Genomic DNA, 21,224 nt, shown 5'->3' on the forward strand with positions numbered 1-21,224 from the left:
ACCGGGTATGAGAGGGTTCAGCTGATGTGCCAGGATGCTGGAGAATAGCTTTGCAGGAGCTGCAAAGTTCTGGGTCTTTCCCCGGCTTAGGGATGACTGAAATAGTTGCCTGCAGCATAGAGGCCGTGAGGGATCCCGTGTCCATGAAGCAGTTGAATAAACGAGTGAGCAGCGGGGCCAGTTCGACACAGAAGGTCTTGTAAAACAGGACACTAAAGCCATACGGGCCTGGCGCCTTCAGACGGGCGATAGCAGAGATCACCTCCTCGATGCAAATGGGAGCCTCCAGCCCCTCCGCCTCACCAGGTGGAAGAGGGGGGATCGCCGCTTCCCGGAGGTACTCACCGGGGTCAGCCAAGTTAGGGGAGGCAGCGGTATATAAGGACTCGTAGAACGATCGGAATGCTGCCAAGATCCCTGTGTCGTCTGTAACCGAGGACCGTTTTCACCTCGGATCGCTTTGATAGCCTGCACGGCCCGTTGACCGCAGACACAGTGGGCCAACATGCGACCATCATTATTAGAGCCCACGTAGTATTTGTGCTTCAGCTGGATCACGGCATGCTCAGCTCTATCAAGATCTAAACGCTTCAGTTGGAGGCGCTCCTTCTCTAACTGGCGCCAAATTCTGCGTGCCCCGGTACGCTTGTGAAAGGTTTCCAGTTCCAGTTCCAGTACCCTAGCCTTTTTTTCTGCGTGCTTGGTCTGCCGAGTCTTGTTTTCATAAGATGTTTTAGCGATGAAGGCCCCCCTCACGACCTGTTTAAGTGCCTCTCAGACCAAAGACAGTGGTGTAGTGCCAACATCGTTAAGGGTCAGGTAGTCAGTCAGGCAATGCCGGATCTCGTCCACCACCGCCAGTGATCGAAGCCATTGCGAAGTAGGTGGCTGCGTGAGTGGTAGGCGCAAAGTCAAGGTAATGTGTGTATGGTCTGAGAGGGAGCGTGCCTCAATGGTAGAGGTTATAGTACAAGCCCAGGCAGCTTGCGTGACGAGGAAATGATTCAATTGGGCGTAGGTCTTGTGGGCCGCTTAATAGTAGGAAAAATCTTGTGTGTCTGGGTGTAAGCACCGCCAGGCATCCATGGTCCCCCATCGCTCAGCCATTCGACCCCGTTTACTGACAAGGCTCTCACATTTCCAGACCTCAAGCCTGAACGGTCCCGCCCAGCATCCATGACTAGATTAAGATCACTGCCCACCACTACCATGGAGTCAGGTGTGTGAAGTACTTCAGCCAGCTCTACGGTAGGGCGCCCGGCGGGGCGAAGGGTCTTGGTGTTGACGTCGCTCGGTTGCAATCCCGCTCGGGGGTCTTCAATGGGAGGGCCAAATGCAGTGGGATGCTGTAGGAAGTGCTTATAGTCCCAGCAGGAGTGGAGCTCAAGGACAACACATCCGCTCACTCCGCCATCTCTCCGCCACTCCGCCACTATGCCAATCGGGCGTAGGTCTTGTGGGCCGCTTAATAGTAGGAAAAATCTTGTGTGTCTGGGTGTAAGCCCCGCCAGGCATCCATGATCCCCCATCGCTCAGCCATTCGACCCCGTTTACTGACAAGGCTCTCGCATTTCCAGACCTCAAGCCTGAATGGTCCCGCCCAGCATCCATGACTAGATTAAGATCACTGCCCACCACTACCATGGAGTCAGGTGTGTGAAGTACTTCAGCCAGCTCTACGGTAGGGCGCCCGGCGGGGCGAAGGGTCTTGGTGTTGACGTCGCTCGGTTGCAATCCCGCTCGGGAGTCTTCAATGGGAGGGCCAAATGCAGTGGGATGCTGTAGGAAGTGCTTATAGTCCCAGCAGGAGTGGAGCTCAAGGACAACACATCCGCTCACTCCGCCATCTTGGCCACCCCCAGCAATATATTTTTTATTTATTTTCCCCAATCTATCAAGGCAGGGCTAAGAGTGGCTAAGTCATCTTTGCAACTGTAGAGAAATAGGAACCATGTACTCCATGACTGTTTTGGTCCCACTCATCAGACACCAGAGCACATACATCTGCAAGAGAGTACATTCAATGTATCACATCTTTAGGAAGGACTCAGAATTTAGTCAGGGCCCAGGAATGGTTAGGTACAGTATTACAGCTTTGGAATTGGTCCTTGTGTCTGGACAAAGCTGTACCTCTCTGATGAGTTCTAACTACAGTGAAACCCATGTGCCAGGGGTTGCTTTTAATTATTCCAGGTTGGTTTGGAGGATATTTTGCCAATCCAAAGCTGGAATCCTGCGCCTGGAGTGGTAAAAGGCTTCTGTCATTTTTCAGCTCAGCATGGATGGCACTGTGCTAATCCTATACGTAAAGGATTTGCTGTAAAAATGGAAAAAGGCTTTGTCTTTTTTCTAGCTTGACATGCATGTCATGCATGTCACTGTGCTAATCCTATGCTTAAACCTCTGTGCCAAAAACCGCCATTTGATGTGAGCAGATTCAGATGGTTCCTGGTGCTGTAGAGTGTTCCATATAATGGAGCTGCTCTCTGCCTAAACTTGGGAACTACCCAGGGAGGGCCCGCCTTCCTCCCTTTCCTGTATTTAGTTTTCAACCCTGTGGGATGGGGTCCCTAGAGACCAACAGCAGATGGGGGTGAGGCCCCACTCACTCTCCCCTTCCCAAATACTTTTCTAAAGACCCCTGGCCCTGCCCCACCCTGGAGGATCAAATTATTAAAATCTAAAATGCCAGTCAAAACACTGGATCACAGCTTCTTTTTTAATGATATATTTTGGCCCTGGAAGAGGGGTCCCTCTAGGACCCCTCCTCCCACAAGGTCTAGGGGGGCCAGGTATCCCTAACCTTCTCCCTTATATTATTTTTCTTTATTACGCTCAGGACAGGGGACTTAGTCCCCTAGTTCAATAATGACTGCCCGCAACATGTGTTTTTATGTTGCAGGTAGCCAATCAGAATGCTTGCTTCCACAGGAGCCTTTCCCCCATGGGAGCGAATTTGCTAGCCCCCTAGGTCAATATGAATATACTATTTTTTCATTTTGGTTTGATGTGCTCTTGCAAGAGTCCCACACACCCAACCATCCAGACACACAAATATTTTAGATCCCTAATTTCTCAAAAACTACTAAACAGATTTACACAATATCACAAAGGCATGCTTTCTGTAGCACAATCAAGCCAAATTTGGTGTAATTCCATTCTGCAATTTTTGTGGTAGCACTGCTAAAAAAGTCTCTGGAAAATGCATAGGGATTTTGCATTTTGGGACCCCCTCTTTCTCTCGGTCCTCACTTGATAAATCACCCCAAAACTTTTCATACACACATAAGCAAAAAAGAGCACCTTTTTAGAATGTTTTGTGCAGATTCCTCATATGGGAACATGAGGGGATATACTGGTAACCCGTGTTTGCCTTGATTCTTCAGATACTATCCATGAGGAAGGGCGCACGCCCAAAACGAAATATATATATATATATATTTTTTTTTTCACAGAAAAAAACACAGGTTTCAGGGACGTTATAGTTATTTGGACATTTCACTCGTATAAAACCAGAAAAATTCGGCTGTTATAGTTAGTAGAGCTAACTAACTCACACCCCCGCAATGCACTGCTGATGACATTACATATTACATCCCTCATGACATGAATTTGAATTTGAATTTGAATTTGAATTTTTTGAATTTTAAAATATTTGTAGAGCGCTCTTTTACCGAAACGGTTTCATGGCGCTAGATAGCCAAGGGTCAGTGGATGGCGAATTAAGCTGTGATGGATCTGGAGAACAAGCAGGTCTTCAATTGCTTGCGGAACTCCAAGTAAGAGGGAGACATCCTGAGGGCAAGAGGAAGAGAATTCCAAAAGGAAGGAGCCAGCACTGCAAATCTGGACATGGTCCTGCAGGAGCCGGCATTGCTTTTGGGCAAGGGGAGCTGCTGACATGCAGCTCCCCTTGCCTGAAAGCAATTCTCCTTTGCTTATTGGAAGCAAGCACGGGTTTCCTGCTCTTGCTTCCAAGAAGCAAAGCAGTGTTTGCTATGGCAGAGTGGGGTCTGTGCTACTGCCCTGCCATAGCAAACGGCAATATTCCAGGGTGGGCCATGAAGGGCTTCAGGAGGAGGGCCCCCCCTTCCAACATTTGCATAGCCCTGTGAAGGTGGTGGTCCCCGGGGCCGGGGGTCCACAACGAACCCCGTATCCTAATTTGTGTATGCCCCGGGGAGGTGGTGGTCCCCGGGCCAGTGTGGAGGGCAGGAGCACCCCACACTTACTTTTAATTTATGTTGTCCTGGGGAGGAGGCGGTGCCCAGGGCTGTGGGGGGCGTTACCCCCTCGCATTTAAAGATCGAAGGCCCGGGGGGTGGTGATCCCCAAGGCTTGGGGGGCATGTGAGGCCCCCCACCCAAAATGAAAAAATTCCCCAGGGAGGTGGTGGTCCCTGGGGCAGCATGGGGGTATGAGCCCCCCGCAGGGCCCACAACATAATTACACATAGACCCCGGGACCTGGCCCACCGGGGGCCTATAGCAAACGAAGCACGGGAGCCAGTGCTTCATTTAAACAAATTAATTTGGCCAGATTCGTGCACCCAGCGCAAATTTGCCCGATTTTATTTGTAAAAAATTGCTTTTTTTGGCCCTGGGGGTTCTTGCGGGACCCCCTGAGCAGGCCTAGGGGTTGAGGGTGTTTCTGCACTGCCCCCTTTTCTTGTTTTTCATCTTTGTTTTACTGTTTTCTTGTGACTCGGATACCGAGTCCAAAGATGGCTGCCAACCCTTCCTGGTTTGGAGTGTAGGCAGCCAATCAGAATGAAGCTCGTGCTCGGGAGGAGTCGTGAATCCTCCACGGTGCTCAGATATCAATATTTTGTATTTTTTGAATTTCTCAAACACTGCTGAATGGATTTACATCATTTGAAAACAGGTCGCTTTCTGAACCAAGACCTACATGTGTGCCAAATTTGGTGTAGATTCGTTCATCAGTTCGGGCTGTAGCCCTGTCTAAAGTTCCTATGGAAATTAACATGGGGAAAACATGTTTTGAGACCCCCTTTTTTCTCGGCCCCCGCTTGACAAATCACCTCGAAACTTTCAAGACAAGCGCTCAAAACTTTCATGACAAGAGCTGACCTAAGTGAGCCATTAGTTTCGAAAATTTCGCAAAGATTCTTCAAATGGCGCCAAAGATATTGGCAAAAGAAAAAACGCTTTTTGAATAGAAACAAGGTCCTAACTATAACTACCTACTGGGCACAGCCAGTAGGTAATATATATATATATAAACACACACACACACACATATATATATATATATCTATATACATACACACACACATATATATATATATATATAGATGATCACTGTACATATATATGGAGTTAATCTATATTACTGATTACTGATATATACTTACCGTCACACTACTTTTTGAAATTAATAATTTGGCTACAATATTACGTCAGCATAAAATGTAAAACTAGATATTCAGTTAGTACACTGCCATTCTTAGGGGTTCATTCAGACCAGCAAGGGATATGCAGTCCGAGGTGAGGATGCAAAATCAGAAAGTACAGCACAACCTTCTGCTGAGTTCATGCAGGGCTCCACACCCTAGTACCAATGATCATGCAGAAAAGTAAATTAGCTCGGCTCAGATGAATCTGCAGACATCTGTAGGGTTAGCTGCCATCTGGAACGTTACACAACTATGGAACAAACCAAACAAAATACAGCTTGTTTCATTAACCAAATGAAGAAAACATGTATGGAATAAAGAGACCGGATATATCATTACCACCTAAATGTAGCAAAGATTAGTGCAACATTGTAGTGAACTGCATACAAGTTGTCATGTTTCCTTAAGATTGCCGCCTCAAGGGTGCATTCCCTTTCCCAGTTATGACACTTGTGTAGTGGTACATTGTCCCTGAACCATGCTTTGGATTTGACAAAGAGGGTAGAGTTTGGACCACCTGCAGTTTCTGAGCCCATGGTGGAGAGTGAGGTTTGAGTAGAAATCTATGCAAGGCACGCAACAACCATAGGGCAAAAAGGGTTTTATGCCCTCACCCCCTGTCATGTGTCTCAGCCTGGGCTGTTGCAACTTGCACTGCTGTGGACTCGGCTGGGCAGTGTCTGAGCCTTATCTACGCCACACCCGAGGTTTTCACAGGTCTTTAAAAAACCATTTACATGCCTATGTGAACTGGTTAAGGAGGCTTGTGTTTTTTTACTGTTTCAAGTACCCCCTGGGTCTGCACTCTGCCTACTCCATTTTATTTATACTGCCAGAGTGGGAAAATGTATTTTGTGAAAGGGCATCTCATGCGAAGGCACTTTTCCTGGAGAACAATTCGGCCTATTTGATGTTACATAAGGAGTCTGCAAAGGCCTCACTTTGACACTAAATAGGGATGTAAATAAAATGGTTTGCATTCATTTGTAACACAACTTTTTCTTTGTTTCCTTTAATTATTAATCATGGATCATTAATTCAGCCCTCAAAAACATTTAAAAGTGAATTTTATATTTGTAATTGAAGTATTCACAAACAAGTGCTAGAAGTACCGGTTTCAGGTGATTTTGCTTATTTTAGTACTGGCTGGGACATCAAAATACTGGTGGCGCCGGTATAAATCCGATTTGCTGGCGACCCTTAACCGGAGACAAAAAGTTTGTTGCAGGATCAGCACATTATTTATTTCCCCAACCCTCCAACCCTGATTGAATCCACATAGCGATAGTTTAACTTATATCTGAAACCCTATGCCAGCCATCAATATAAATGCTAAGTTACTCCATATGTCTAAGAATAGATTCTGCATTCAGACAACTGCTTCCTCATTCTCACTGCTCACCCTTTACTTTCATGTTCACCCTGCACGCACAGAAATCACACTGCTCACCATGCGCTCGCCCCATTCAGCCTCCTCCTACCCTGCACTCACAGGACCAACACAGTTCTTGGCATATGGGGTGGATCCATAGAAAATTGATATTTGAGGTAACTCTTGTTAGAAGAGTTCCTGTACTAATTTTATAGGGGACGTCAATGCTAAAATGCTCAGCCTTGTATACTGGAGGACACCCATGGGTAGAGTTACCCATGGGTGTGGCTGAAGTATCCATGGTAAATCTCTGGCCCTGTCTTACTGAATGTACTCCTTGGCATAAGAGGCTCACCCATGAAAAAATGATGGTATAGTGGAAGTAATGTCTGACTTAAGACATTCGAAAAAACATGAGATCCACTCCTAGGAAAGGCCAGGCTTACCTAGTGCTCCATGAAAATACTGGAATATTTCATGAATGCCCATAGGGGTTTGTGGACTTTCAGCAAATTTGTTCCCAGGAGTTTCAAAAAATACTCAGGGGAGAAGACTACGTTCCATTAAATCATCTACAAGAAATCTGGTAACTTGTTTTGCTTGCTGGAATTGGGGGAAGTAAGTATCATACCCAACCACTTACATAGATCTTTTTCCTCATTTAATGGGTATGAGGTTAGGTCTCACCTCATTTCTGCAACTACTTAGTGGTGTGACTGGTGCAGTCGCACCTGGCGATGACTTTGGTGGTGGGTGCTATGTTTAAAAATAATTTTTGTTTTAAAAGCACATGAACTTCCTTGTGCACCAGGTCGTATTCAGCCAACAATAAAAATATCAAGATAAATCTGGTGATTTATGTTCTTACTAATTGAAGTTCAACATGTTGTTTAGTTGCATTTTTGGCTCATCCTAAAGTAGCGCAGTGGGTTAATGTGCCTTCTGCAAAGAACATATACCATGCAGATCGCAGAACTGAGTGAACTATGAGTTTCACTATAAAGAAATGAAATGTATGTCAGACAGAGGCTATGGAGAGATGAGGTGCAATGTTGGAGAGTGGTAGTGTAAGGAATTCATTGAGAAGGAGGACATGGGGGAGGAGAGCGCCAAAATAAACCTGCCGTAACAGCCGCCACCAGCGCTCCAACCATCCCTGTCTGGGAGTCTTGCCCCTCCCACCTAAGTTTGGGTCTAGTGAGACTCCTCTGGTCTATGCCCTTGTCTAGCAAAAAAGCTATGCCAATGTGAGCCTAAGGTGTGACAGTTGGGAGACCAGGGAAGCCCTTATGAAGAAAGGAGCAAAGGTTCATGGGAAACTCCTCTTGGTGGATGTCTGAGGTATACTGTTGTACAATTCCTCCTGAACCCTCCCAGAAGCCATGGAGCAAAGCGGAGCAGTGTTACCTGTGCAATATGTTGCAGTAGCAAGCTGCAGCGGAGATGAACTTGGTGAGAAAGTGGCTGAGATGTGCATGGTGGGAAAGTGCCGAAAACACTCAATAGGATGGGCAACCAGTGCTATCTTGGCTCCCAGCACTGAGGGGCCACTTGACGTGAGATTGCAGAAATACCTTCCTCCTTAGAGTCTTCTTTCTCTCAGGTGGAGCCTTCGAGTTGATCAATGCTGCTGCAAGTGGTGAGGCCTAGCCTTGAGGACACAGCCGCAAGAGCTTCCTTCATGGGTTCACTTCAGATGCCAAAAGAGAAAAAACAGAGGGAGAAAGGGTCTTGACATATCCTGCCATGCTGAAAACCTGGCATGGAGCCGGCCCTCCTGTGCCCAAATTGGACATGCCTGACATAGTTATAGGCGTTATTATCGTTCCATCCTTACACAAAGCAAAATGAACACTATTAGGAGGTGTGACAGCACAGACTGTGCAAGGGTCAAATCTCGTGCTATCTGCAAAGTCAATACTGTTCATTCTGCAGTGAGACCCCGAGTGGAACCTCCCAGGGCACATAGCAGACATGTTCCTCCGTGCCAGTGGCACACCCTAAAATGATCTTTGGTTTGAAGCTCAGCCCTCAGATAGCTCTCTTATTATTGATACTGCGGGACCCACGCCTTGGGTGTACCTTTGACATGGGTTTGATCCAAACCTCAATCTCTACATGTTTAATATTTATTGTTCCCTCAGCCTGCTGATAGGGAGTCCTTCTATATAGAATGGGCATTTGCTGAAGTGTGTCATCCGTTCAGTTCAGCATCCCGTGCGACAGGACGTGACCAGTCATGAAGACCCTGGTGAGTTTTCTGATTCAATGACTTTGTTATCCTTTCAAACACTGGATGTGCTAGAAAAGAGCTAAAGTATGTTACTACTTTTTCAAATGAGATTTCAATTATATTTTAACACCTGTTGTTTACAGCGCTTCAAAGCCACACGCTTGTGTCAGGCGCTACATACTGAGCTCTACATAATGCTGAGCAAGTTATCACTTTATTATTACAACCCGCATTTAGGCATTTAATGTATTCTTGCAAAATCTAGGACAGCTCTTATATTATGGGTTGTTATCCCAGATATACAAAACAGGGTAAACTTCCAAAAAGGTACTACTATTATTAAGTATGTTTAAGATTCCTCTTCCAAATACCTAATCCTTTGGTTGTCTATAGCTCTCAAGGGAGTTCCCCCCCTCCAGTCTGGAAAAATGCATTTATAGCCTCAACCCTCTGCCCCAATGAAAGTGCCACACTCCCCTCACCGCCGAGATAACTAGCAAGCACATTTTTCAGAGAACGACAGACAGAGCTCCTGTTTACTACTACCTAGGTGTGCATGGGTGGGTAGGCAGGTAGATTGAGGTGAGGGGATACACAGGAGGATGGATGCTCAGTCTAAAGTGAGTGTATGGATTTCAATAGCACTTTTTGCCTGTCTTACTTTAGTGGAACCAGAAGTGCATGCTGGGAGAAGTTGTTTCCAAACTTGTATTCTCCTTCGAAACTATTCACAAATGTTACATTAAAAACATGGTGGTGGTACCCACCTTCCCCACATTATGTCCGTAGCTTCTAAATTAATATTCAGCACTGGGTAGACTTGTGCATTAACTTTAACATAAGCATTAAGCAATCATTTGATCCCGAAGAGCGCCCAGTCTCACTCAGATGAATCTAACATTTCCATTTGACTCTCTGGTGTTGGAGATACACAATCAGAATCATTTTACAGAAGCAAAGTTTATGGCACATAAAGAAAGTTATGAGACTGAGCCGTTTCACACTTAAGGAACAGCAGAAGTTAGGTCTGGGCATGTTTCACCATTATATGGCAAATACAGACATCTAGCTAAATTACTAAAAGTACTTTAGTGTGCAGTTGTTAAATATACATATTTACAAAGGAGTGTGGTAGAATTCATTGCCATTCCTAGAGTTGTAAACGATGGGGCCTATATACAGAACTAATCTGAGATAAAATCCTAAACTTACTACTTTTCGCATTCACAGAAGACATTTAGTCGTAAAACGTACTACTTTTGGTATTCACAGAAGGCCTAACTTTACTACGACTAAATGCCTTCTGTGAATACCAAAAGTAGTAAGTTTAGGATTTTATCTCAGTTTAGTAGTAGTAAAGTTAGGAGTACTAACTTTACTACTACTAAATGCCTTCTGTGAATACCAAAAGTAGTAAGTTTAGGATTTTATCTCAAATTAGTTCTGTGAATCAGCCCCAATGAGAGGAGGGTGTGAGTACACTTGGTGATAGGGAGATCCAGCAGCGGTGCCGAGAAGTTGGCAGGACTAGAATTTGTGATTCGTTTATGGCGGTTTGGGAGTGACCAGAGGGTTAGAGGAAGTTGATCTTAGGTTCCAGGTAGTTGTGCAGTGAGATCGGATGCCAGGGAGGGAGTCTGTGGTCAGGCCATTTATTGAGTTGGAAACACCTGTCAGTAGCTTATGTAAAGCCCTGTTTGTGACAGAGAGCCGCCCATGCTGGCGGCTTTAATATTAATAGTTGCTATTTGGCAGTGGTTGCTGTGAAAACCGCTTCAACAGGATCCGAACGCCAAGAAATACAACTTTCAGATTCTTGTGTAACCTGTTGCATTATAGTTGTAAATGTAAACTATAGCTAGCCCTAAAATACACCTTCTTCCCAATTGTAGCTGTAGCCCAAACCCATGGCTTATTCCTAATTTTAATTATAGTGGTAACTCTAAATTTCGTCTTTCCAATTATTTTAAAATTTAATTTACTAAGTTCACACATGCACACAGGCACAGATGCGCTCTCTCTCGCCCCCCCCTCTCTCTCTCTTTTTGAAGGAATTTGGAACCAATATCATAAAACCCGAAATAAATCGATTTTTAAAAAATATTGTAATCCTAAATTGTGAGGAATTATTTGTATATTCATTTTCTTCGATTTACTTAGATACATTTCTCTCTACAATGTGCATTGAAATCAGTCTTCCAATTAAATACAATCAAATGTAATTAAGTGAAGAGTATGAGTAATAGGTTTGAACTAATGAAAAACGAAGGAGTGGCGTGCTGTAACATCCTCACATCCATCTATCTATATTTTTGCTATCTATATCAACATTCCAAATAATTTTACTAGGGCACTTTGTAGGCTCTAGAGACCCTTAGGGAATTGGGGCATATTACCAACCAATAGAGATAATTTTTGTCTCTAACTTATTTAGAGACAAAAATTATCGCCGCAAATCGGCGATTTTTATCGCAGATAAACCTTGCTATTAGCAAGGTTTATCGCAAATGCGATAAAAAACGGCCGCAATGCATGAATATCGCTGAAAAGTCAGCGATATTCATGCATTATCGAGCAAATGCTCTTAGCCATGTTATCCACCTCCCATTGGATAACATGGCTAAGAACTGCTCCTGGGCAAGTGTTAGCTTTTGGAGATATTCGCGCTTAGCGCGAATATCTCCAAAAGTTGGTAATAGGAGATAGCGATGTTAGCGACTGTTTTCAGTCGCTAACATCTTGGCACGCCCACTTTGCATGTCATTAGTGATAAATATCACTGACATGCAAAGCGGGGCCCAAGATGGTCACTATCTCCTATTAGCTGTCGCTAACTGGTGTTAGCGACAGCTTGGTAATAGGGAGATAATTTTATCTCCGCTTTCTTGGCTTTTAAAGCCAAAAAAGCGGAGATAAAGCCCCTTGATAATATGCCCCCTGAGTCTTGTTTCCTTTCACAGGTAAAATAGACATAGAGACTGAAAACACTTTAAAAAACAACTTTCTTTTTTCATTTTCAGATTCTCATTGTTGCTCTGCTAGGATCCATGGTGGCCCAGGCCGATGATGTAAGTAAAGTGGAATTTTTGAAGGGGCATCATAATTAGAAAATGGCCATCAGAATTCGCTTTTTAGAATAAAAGTTTTGGTATTGTCAAAAAAACGATAGACAGTAAGCAGCACCTTTCTATAAAATATGTTTGCAAGGGATTGCAAAAGAGTAATTCATGTAACAGAAGAAACAATGTATAACATAACATAAGATAACATAACATGACATGACATGCCATGACATAACATCAGTACTCACCTACATTCAAAACTGAATATGACACTAGAGAAAAGGAGCTTTATAAGAAGCATGCTAATAAATAGTAGAACTTTCTTCCTTCCTTCCAATCTCGACTGGTAAACATGAGTGGAAACAGAAGGACGTCAACCTCTACATAAGCATGTGCACAATTAAGCTGCATATTGGGATCTATAGGGGAAAAAGAGTGTTGCAGGTGGGAGGATTGTTTCAAGCTCTAATAAAAGAGAAACATCTCACATATTACATGGTTTAGGAGGCACACTAATCCTCGAGTAGAAACATACCGTGCAATGGTGGTGTGCCGTGTTTAATGTCTTCGGGTCAACTGCTTCCTGGATTTATAGGGGTCTCAGAGGGATGATCTGGCTGCCTACTGAGAAGGAACTTTTTAAAAGCATATAGTTGATCAACAACTACTTCTTCAATCTGGGCTATATTGCTGGCAGTCTCCATGCTAGGAGGAAAACAATGCATGAAAGTATTGTATTCTGGAATGTTGAGTGTAAAATAATAAGCGGCCAAAATACGGTGACCCAAAAAATTGAAAACAAAACTATCAAGGAGGTAAGTGCATAAAGGTAATATAGGGTTGCTATTCCTAACTCTATATCTACATACTTATCTGTTGATATTTTGGTCCTCAAGCTATCTATTTCCCGCCTCTGGTCGCAGGTCCACCCCTTAATCAGCCAGATCCTGAAGGCTGAGATATGCCTCCGGGAATCACTTAGAGAGTTAGCTTTACATTCTGTATCAGCTGCCCCACCTCTCTATTCCTGCTTCCTTGAGAGGGATGGCTAATTTATCCATCAAAAGTTTGCCTGCCATTTGTTGCCTGGCTGGAGAGAACCCCTTCAGAACTGAAAAATATCAATGTCCTATGATTACACCGTACCTCAATCCATAAACCAGCCTGAAAGTGGTTTTGGCGTCCTTTCTCTCTCAGACCTGTAAGCTTATAAGCTCCTGCGAGATGGTATCTAGGGCCAACGATTTCGAGTCCGGAGGTAAAGAAAAGAAAGGGGGAATGAAGTAGAAAATAAAAAATACTTGGCATCAGGAACAGGAGTCGCAAGATGTCTTTTCTATTGATGGACATGCAAGGTTTGAGGTCATCTATATGACGCTGAGCAGTTATCCCAAGCCATTTTTAGAAAGTTGCCATTTTTCCTGCCCTAAACTATTTGGTCCCTGCAGTCTGCCCTAGGTCACATGACTGGGTGGAGTTGGCAGTTGGACTTTGTTTATTCCCCATAGACAGTCACACAATAGAGAGATTAGGTTTGCCTGGATTGGCAATCAACTAGCAAGATGGGGGAGTGAGCTGGGCACAGCCCAACTTACAACTGAATAGACTATGCTCTGCCTTCACACAAAGTACTTGTCACCCCTTCATTGTCCCTGCATCCAGCTTGGAGCCAGGGCAGGGGAGTCAGAAAATGCAAAGCACTTCTAAGGACAACTTCTAGAAACTCTACTTCAAAGAATGCATCAGGTATAAAAAAGGGACCTTCAGACCGACTCTTCAGTTCACTTCCTAGTCTTCCGCAAGGACTGTTAGAGGACTGCCTGAAGCTGTGGCCTGCTGTGCACTCAACAAGACAGCTTTGATGCACTTGGAAGGACTGTTTTGCTCCCTGGAGACTGCCTTGAACCCTCAGATCATGTCCTGATGCTGGAGACCTGATTCATCACCTGAACTCACGACGACCAGAGTTACTCTAAAGGCTTGTTTGCTGGCCTCTTGATCAGAGCCCCAGAGACCCCCAAGTGGTGCCCTCCAGTCCTGGACCCTTGCTTGTGGTGTTAAAGGTGCCCAGATAGCCAACATCCATAACATCGGAATGTTTGGGCTAAAACCTTCTTTAACCCCTTAAGTGCTGCGCACGTTCAGCGGACGTCGCGTGCACTACCTCGGTAGTGCTGCGCACGTCCGCTGTACGTCGCAGCCCCGCCCGCGCAATAGAACGTTCCGCACCAGCGTGGAACGTTCAGCGCAGCGGAGGGGTTAAGAACTGAGGGAAGCCTGGGACCAACCTACTCATCTATCCACCCAAGGTGCTTCAAAGGTCGGCCTGACTTTGCGGTAGCTCAACCTACCTTCTTCTCCACAGCAGCAAATCCTGTGCTGCGGTCCCTCAGCGAAGGGGTATCCAGCTTCCTGGAACTCTCACTGGCTACAGCCTTCAACTTTATCCCGCTGAAGATTTTTGTCTACCAAAAAACTAAAAACGTAGAAATCTTCACAGTGACTTTGTCTAGTGGCTCCCTAACAACGACGCTCACCCTTCTGATTCCACCAGCAGTCTTGACCCACTAAATTTTACCTTCTCAGAGAAGGTAAAGTTTAATGTCTTCTAAGTAAATGTCTTCTAAGTCCAAAAGCAAGTGCCAACAGGGCCCACTCCACTTCTTGTATCTGGCCTGTGCTCCATCGAGGTTGGCCATATTTTTCGACTTTCACCCAGATGTCTGAGGTTGGCTCTTTCATTTTTTAGGCATTAGATTTGACTAAAAACGTTACAAATTCATAACCCCAGTCCTACTGATTGGATTTTTGTTATGTTGGTGTCAAATACGTTATTAAAAATATAGTTTTCTAAATTGGCATGGGGATTTTCTTGTGTTATGTATTCACTTTATTAGTGTTTGTGTGTTGCAGAACTACTTAGACATGGCAGCTGTCCTTCTTTCAACCAGTGTTTATCATGTATTATAGAGGATATGCATCTGGTAAGACACAACTTTAGCCCCATGATCAGGCTTTTATTAAGAACCTACCTTGATACTTCTGCATATAATCTAGGTCGATTTTCTAGTCTGCATCTGCAACAATGATCTTTCATTCAATCTAGTGAGTGTGGAACCATAATATTGTAGTCACGATATCTCCAGATATAAATATTGTGTCCCAAATAGTGTTTACAAAAGTTTCACCTCCACTGGAGTTAATAATAGAACATCATTTGCACCAAATAAATTGTGTTTTTGTGAATGATATTTAAGACATGACATTTTCATCAGAAACAAAATCAGTTAATTATATTCTGATGAAGAAACCATCTGGAGCTAATCTCTGTACAGACCAATTGCCTTTTCTACCTCTTCACAATCATTTTATGATATTCCTTCTTCTTTATGAAAACTCAAAACATTATCGGTTTATGATCAGCCCCACAAAAACCCAGTCAGAGCTGATCCATCAGACAGGTCAGGTTGCCCCATTTCCTTCACTTCATTTGTAGAAAAGATCAATGCAGGTGCCCTTAAAGTTCTTAATGCAGTGAGTTTAGTAACAAACATTTTGTAGCGTAGAACGTAGGTATTACTCCCAAATTGAAGTCAGAACATATCCAATGTTGTCATCCCAGTTGCCTCACTTTTTGCCCTATTTCAAGAAAGGTGTCACTACTTCATAACTTATCAAACTCCAACTCGAGGAAAACTTAGGTCATAGCTGCATCCATTTCTTTCCTGACACTTAGGGCAGTTTCTCTATTGTGGCGTAGGAGTGTTACCTCCCCATTTTTGTTGCCCCCTTTAACCCCTGTTGTGCCTTCCCATAGTCCCCATATTAATGTACATAAATACTTTACAAGGGTTTGTTCGGGCCACGGCATTCCTTTTTTCCAGTTGCATTCTGGGTTGCAGGATGAGTGAGGTAAAACGTGTAGAGGTGGGGATTCGAATTTACGTCAGCAGTCACTAGTAGCCATAATTGAAATGCGGGCTCTGGCTTACCTGGGCTGGCAACACATACTCACAAAGCGCAGATGTCAGGTTAGCTGACTGCCTTTCGGTGACCAGCCTGACATGTACACTAGAGGCCTCTCACACCTGATCAAATAGTGAGCCAGGGAACACATATGTAGCCCCTGGACTACTAATGAATGCTGGGTTCGCCTAACCAAGGCAATCCTGGCATTGCACTCATGTTGTTTTAATAAACATAGCAACAAAAGAGCAGCACCTGGATTGACTCAGGACAAATGATTAGGCCTCTGGTCTAGTGGTCTTGCACATGAAGAAGAAGAACAGGGGTGTGTAGATTCGATCCATGCAATAATGGCTCTCCTTGCATGGCTTTATTATGAAGCCATGCAGTGATTGGTCATTTGTATTCCTTGCTCTCTTCCTCCCTCTTCATTTGCACTGCCAGTAATGGCATTGTGCAAAAGGGAGTGGTGAAGAGATTAGTCATAACACTTCCCATCGCCTGACCTGATGTTGCAGGCCAATAGGCAGCAGTGGGACTCGGCGTTGCAGAGTAGGGGGGAACCCATGTGTAAAAAAACATGAGAGGTAACAATTTAAAGACTGTGTGTTAGGTATTAGGTTTCTAGCTGACAGAGGTATGCACTCTATCCAAGGACGAACCACAATACTAGTCATGGTAAGGCACAGCACAAGCTAAATTAACCTGTGATCACCTCTGGTAGCTTGGCTCAGGGTAGACAGACTAACCTTCAGAGACAATGTTTAAAGTAATTGTGCAACACTTCAAAAAGTAAAACAGTGAAAACACCAGACAAAAAGATACCAAACCTGGTTAGACAAATGGAGCTTACTTTAACAAATAAAAGAAGACCAAAAAACAAAACCCAATTAGTAGAACTGGAGTTATGAATTTTTAAAGAATAAACAGCAAAATAGTGCATAGAAGCAAAAAGAACCTACCGGGGATATCTGGTCATGCCAGACCGGGACAAAGTCAAAAGTTCTGGCCAACCAAGATGAATCAGGGGCTGGCTATAGGGACCAGGTTTGGCCTGCTGAACAAAAGTACCTTGATTCAGACCCAAATATTTCAACGACAAAGTCAATTTCCATGTACCCAAAAGAAACCTCGATCTTCCAACCTTGCACTGGTCGAAACCCCCGCATCCACAGAGCCAGAACAGGCAGAAGATCCTTCTCTCACATTGCGGCCAAGACCTGGAACGAGCTCCTGGCAGACATCAGACGCGCCCCTACCCTGAGCACCTTCTGGAAGACCCTCAAGACCTGGCTTTTTGGCTGAACAGAGCTCCAAACCCCCCCCCCCCTCAGCTCCAGGAGACCCTCACAGGTGAGTAGCGCGCTTATAATCCCCCTGATTGATTGATTGATTGATGCGTCGTCATCGAAGATGAGGAGTGCAGGCGAAGCAATGAGTTGATGATGGTCCACATAGTGATGGCAATGCGTTGATTCCGATCCATGCAACAGCGACTATGCATAAACAGTGGGGATGATGCATCACACAGCAGTGGCACTGCATTGGTGCTGATCCTCACAACAGCAACAATGCGCTCGCAGTGATGGGGATCCGAGCTGTGCGTCTATGGTAATGCTTCGAGTAGCACTTTAGTAACCCTTACAAGCGTTCACAACTAGGTTGGCACTACCTCGTAGGGCAGACTCACAGATGGGAAAGTCCAGGTGCAGAAGCAGGTGAGTTGAAAGCCTTTTATGTCCCTGAGACTTCAGATCAGGAGGCCAGCCAAGTAGAAGCTATGTGTCGGTATAGATCCTCACAACTGCGGTGATGCGTCCGGAATGGTGGAGATGCGCCAGTTTCAAGCTGTGCAATGACTATAATGCATGGACTCTGCTGGAGAAGCACTTTAGTCCCAATTCCAAGGGACCAGGACGAAGTTGGCATCACTTGGCAAAGCAGGCTTACAGATGGCAGAGTCCAGGTGCAGAAGCATGTGAGTTGGAATCATTTTTGTCCCTGAGACTTCAGATCAGGAGGCCAGCCAAGTAGCCCTTGGAGTCACTTTGGATTCTGGGTTCAAGTGATGTGGGTCCAGTCCTTCTCATCCAGGCAAGGAGGGCAGCAGGTCAGCACAGCAAGGAAGAAGTTCTTCCAGAGCAACAATCCAGCAGAGTGGCAGAGTCCTTAATCAGCACAGCAGTCTGTCTTCCTCGCAGAGTATGAACAAGTCCAGAAGTGTTCTAAAGTGTTGGTGTCTGAGGTCCATTTCTTATACCCAGTGATGCCTTAGATGTGGGGAGACTTCAAAGAGATGCCTTTGAAATGCACACATGCCCTTCCTTCCTGCCCGGACTCCAGACTCATTACAAGGGGGTACGAGCCCTTTGTGTGGGGGACAGCACACAGCCTATTCATGTGTAAGTGAGAGTGAGGCTGGATCCAGCTTCTCCCTTCCATCCTTCCATGTTGGCCTATCAACAACCATTGTGTATGGCTTTCTAGGAGGAATACACAAAGACCAGCTGTCACTCAATCCAGACAAGCAATCAGAGACAGACTGCAGGCACCAATTGGCTAAGGCAAGAAAATGCCCTCTTTCTAAAAGTGGTATTTACAGAACATTAATTTGAAATCCAACTTCACCATAAGTTAGCATTTTAAATTAGGAGTTCAGAGACAACAATCATAAACAAGTTATATCTTACCATTTGGAAATTATGCTTATAAAGGTAATAGGGTAATTCCAATGTTATCCTACGGGAGATATAGGTCTTGCAGAAGTGTAAAACGAATCTAAGAGTGTTTCACTACCAGGACATGTAAAACCAAAATGTGAATGTGCTGCTTTACAAATACACTGCACCCTACCCTCTGGGCCGTCCAGGGCCTACCCGAGGAGTGACTTATATGTATTAAAAAGCAAGGTTTGTGCCTGGCAAGAGACTTATTTTTTCTGGAGACAAAATACTTACTAAGAAGATGTGTATCGTGTATGAATAAGAATGTAAAAGAGGTGTGAGAAATGTCAATGTCTCGGTTGCACTTTTTAACAGCCTGTGAAGAAAAGAAAAAATGGTTTTAGCTGGTTGCTAGAAATTCAGTTGCTTTAATATCCGACTGGTACTTTTAACTTCGTAGAGAAATGTAGGACTTGGCGTCTGGGTTGTTCTGTCAGTCACAACATGAAAGATAGCATATCCACCTTATTACAAAAGCACATAATATCCTAAGATAATTGCAATAAGGTGGACCGGATATACGTCAAAATTGTGACTGAGCTACATGTCTGACAAACTCTTAATCAGGCGCTTAGTTTTTGGCTTCAATACAAATAATCATCCAATGCATTTCAATCAATTTCTTTGAATGTATGCACTTTATCGGGGGAAACAAAATATTATCTGCAGAATTGCAAATGAAAAAACAAGCGTAAATTCATACTATGATAACCATTTCTTTAAAAGATGTGACCGTCACCTAACTTAGTAACCATCTTCATCCACCCTCTGACAATTTGTGGAAAACTGTATGCAAGAGCCGGACACCAACTGTCAGCACATGCCTGCAGCCCAGGCAATAAAGTGATAGGGTGCTACGATGTAACTGAGAGAGCGCAAACTGACCTAAATGTATGAGTGCATCACACTTATCTGTAGTAAGCACAAATCATGAGGAGAAATGCCATGAGTGCTAGTAGTATCTGCAATTATATTCTGAATGTATAGCTAATGTAGAGATTTAAGTAGAAGTGGAACTAATACAGAAATGTGTGACACTATATGATTTTATTAGATGTGATTATTCCTGAATCCATGTCGTGTAGCTGCTAAAATGTAAGATGGCATGTGGTTAAACGCAGAATGTGGTAGGCCTCAGGGCCAGAGCTAGAAGGGAAGGGAAGGAGTTTCTTTTCACGACATAGATGAACTAATGTTTTGGCCATTGCATTTAATGGGCCATGATTTATAGATGTGTTTACTGAATACTAGAATAAGAGTATTAACATGCTTTAATTAATGAAGAAGTTGAATGCTATAATCATTATGAGAAATGCTGTAGGCCTGAAATGCTTTAACATTGATTTACACGTACATGTCTGGGCCGAGAAATGTTGCAAACCTTTTTGGAAGTCTATGAGAGTTGGGTTCTTGGCTGCAGATGTCTGTCTGCAAGAGAAAAGGGGGAATCCAATTATAAATGAATGAATAGAGGTCTGTTCAGTAGACGGCCCAGACATGGAGGAGGGTTCCGGAATGTTTTAAGGGGTATCAGCGGGCCGGAGAAGAGTCTGAGAAGCAAGGTCAACTCCAACGTATGAGGCCCAATACAAAGCAGCATGGAAAAAGCCAGAAGCTACACCACGTGAGGGGCGTCTCACGAGGGGCGTCTCAAATGTTGTTGACTGTTTTGTATTAGGGACAGCACCCCTGGGTGGAGTTAGAGCAGATACCTGAGGACCCTTTAGAGAGCGGATGGGTAGGCAGAGAGGGGTCATGACTGGAGAACTATAGGTTTTCACCAAGAGACTTAGAGTGAGTGACTTCCCTTGGGGGTCATTTACTGCTGACACCTTTGTTAGGTTGGGATTTGGTTAAGTAGGGATACCATCTAGAGCAGGGTAGGGACAGCCTAACCTGTGTGTTTTCCTCCAACTTAAATGAAGGAGAGATATGCGTCAATGCTGATAGCTTTATTATTCTTAGAACTTGTGTTAGTAATTTCCGTTGCTCGTCTGAGGGCTTTCAGAGAGCACATGTATGTAGTTGGACCTGTGTATCTCGTGAATCTCATTCTGAGATGCCTGTATTTGCAGCTTATCCTATCCTTACAATAAACTTTTGAAAGCTAGAAGTTGTCTGTGATCTTTTGGAGCGGGGTCCTTTATTGGGTGAACTAACTTGGGAGAGAGGCACTTTCTTCCTTCAATGACAGGCAACAAAGGTTCAGTCGACCAGATCGAGGTTTAGATCAATAGTGATAAGGTATCGATCAAAATCTCGCCCTTCCAGTTGGTAGCTATAGAGGATGGTTGCCTTCTTGAGGACGGTGACCTAGGCCAGGTTAGCTTACCCCAAGGCCCCTAGAAATCGATGATCGGAAGAACCGCCCGCTGAAGAAGATCCGGATGACGTGAGACAGAAAAAGCAGCAGTATCGGTCGAGAGTGAGTATAAAGGGTCATGCGTGTTAG

General features: G+C 44.4%; 1 protein-coding gene across 1 annotated transcript in view; it reads left to right on the forward strand.

Moving 5' to 3' along the window:
- The first annotated feature begins 8,931 nt into the window (after window positions 1-8,931).
- The window catches only part of LOC144791871 (gastrokine-1-like), an 84,941-nt gene continuing 72,648 nt past the window's right edge, over window positions 8,932-21,224 (forward strand). The window contains exons 1-2 of the mRNA XM_078666657.1: window positions 8,932-9,039; window positions 12,042-12,089. Of these exons, the coding sequence (XP_078522783.1) occupies window positions 9,028-9,039; window positions 12,042-12,089 (60 nt within the window). The 5' untranslated portion in view covers window positions 8,932-9,027. The remainder of the gene's footprint in view (window positions 9,040-12,041; window positions 12,090-21,224) is intronic.

This window comes from Lissotriton helveticus, chromosome 11, assembly GCF_964261635.1.
Source record: "Lissotriton helveticus chromosome 11, aLisHel1.1, whole genome shotgun sequence".
Classification (NCBI taxonomy): domain Eukaryota; kingdom Metazoa; phylum Chordata; class Amphibia; order Caudata; family Salamandridae; genus Lissotriton; species Lissotriton helveticus.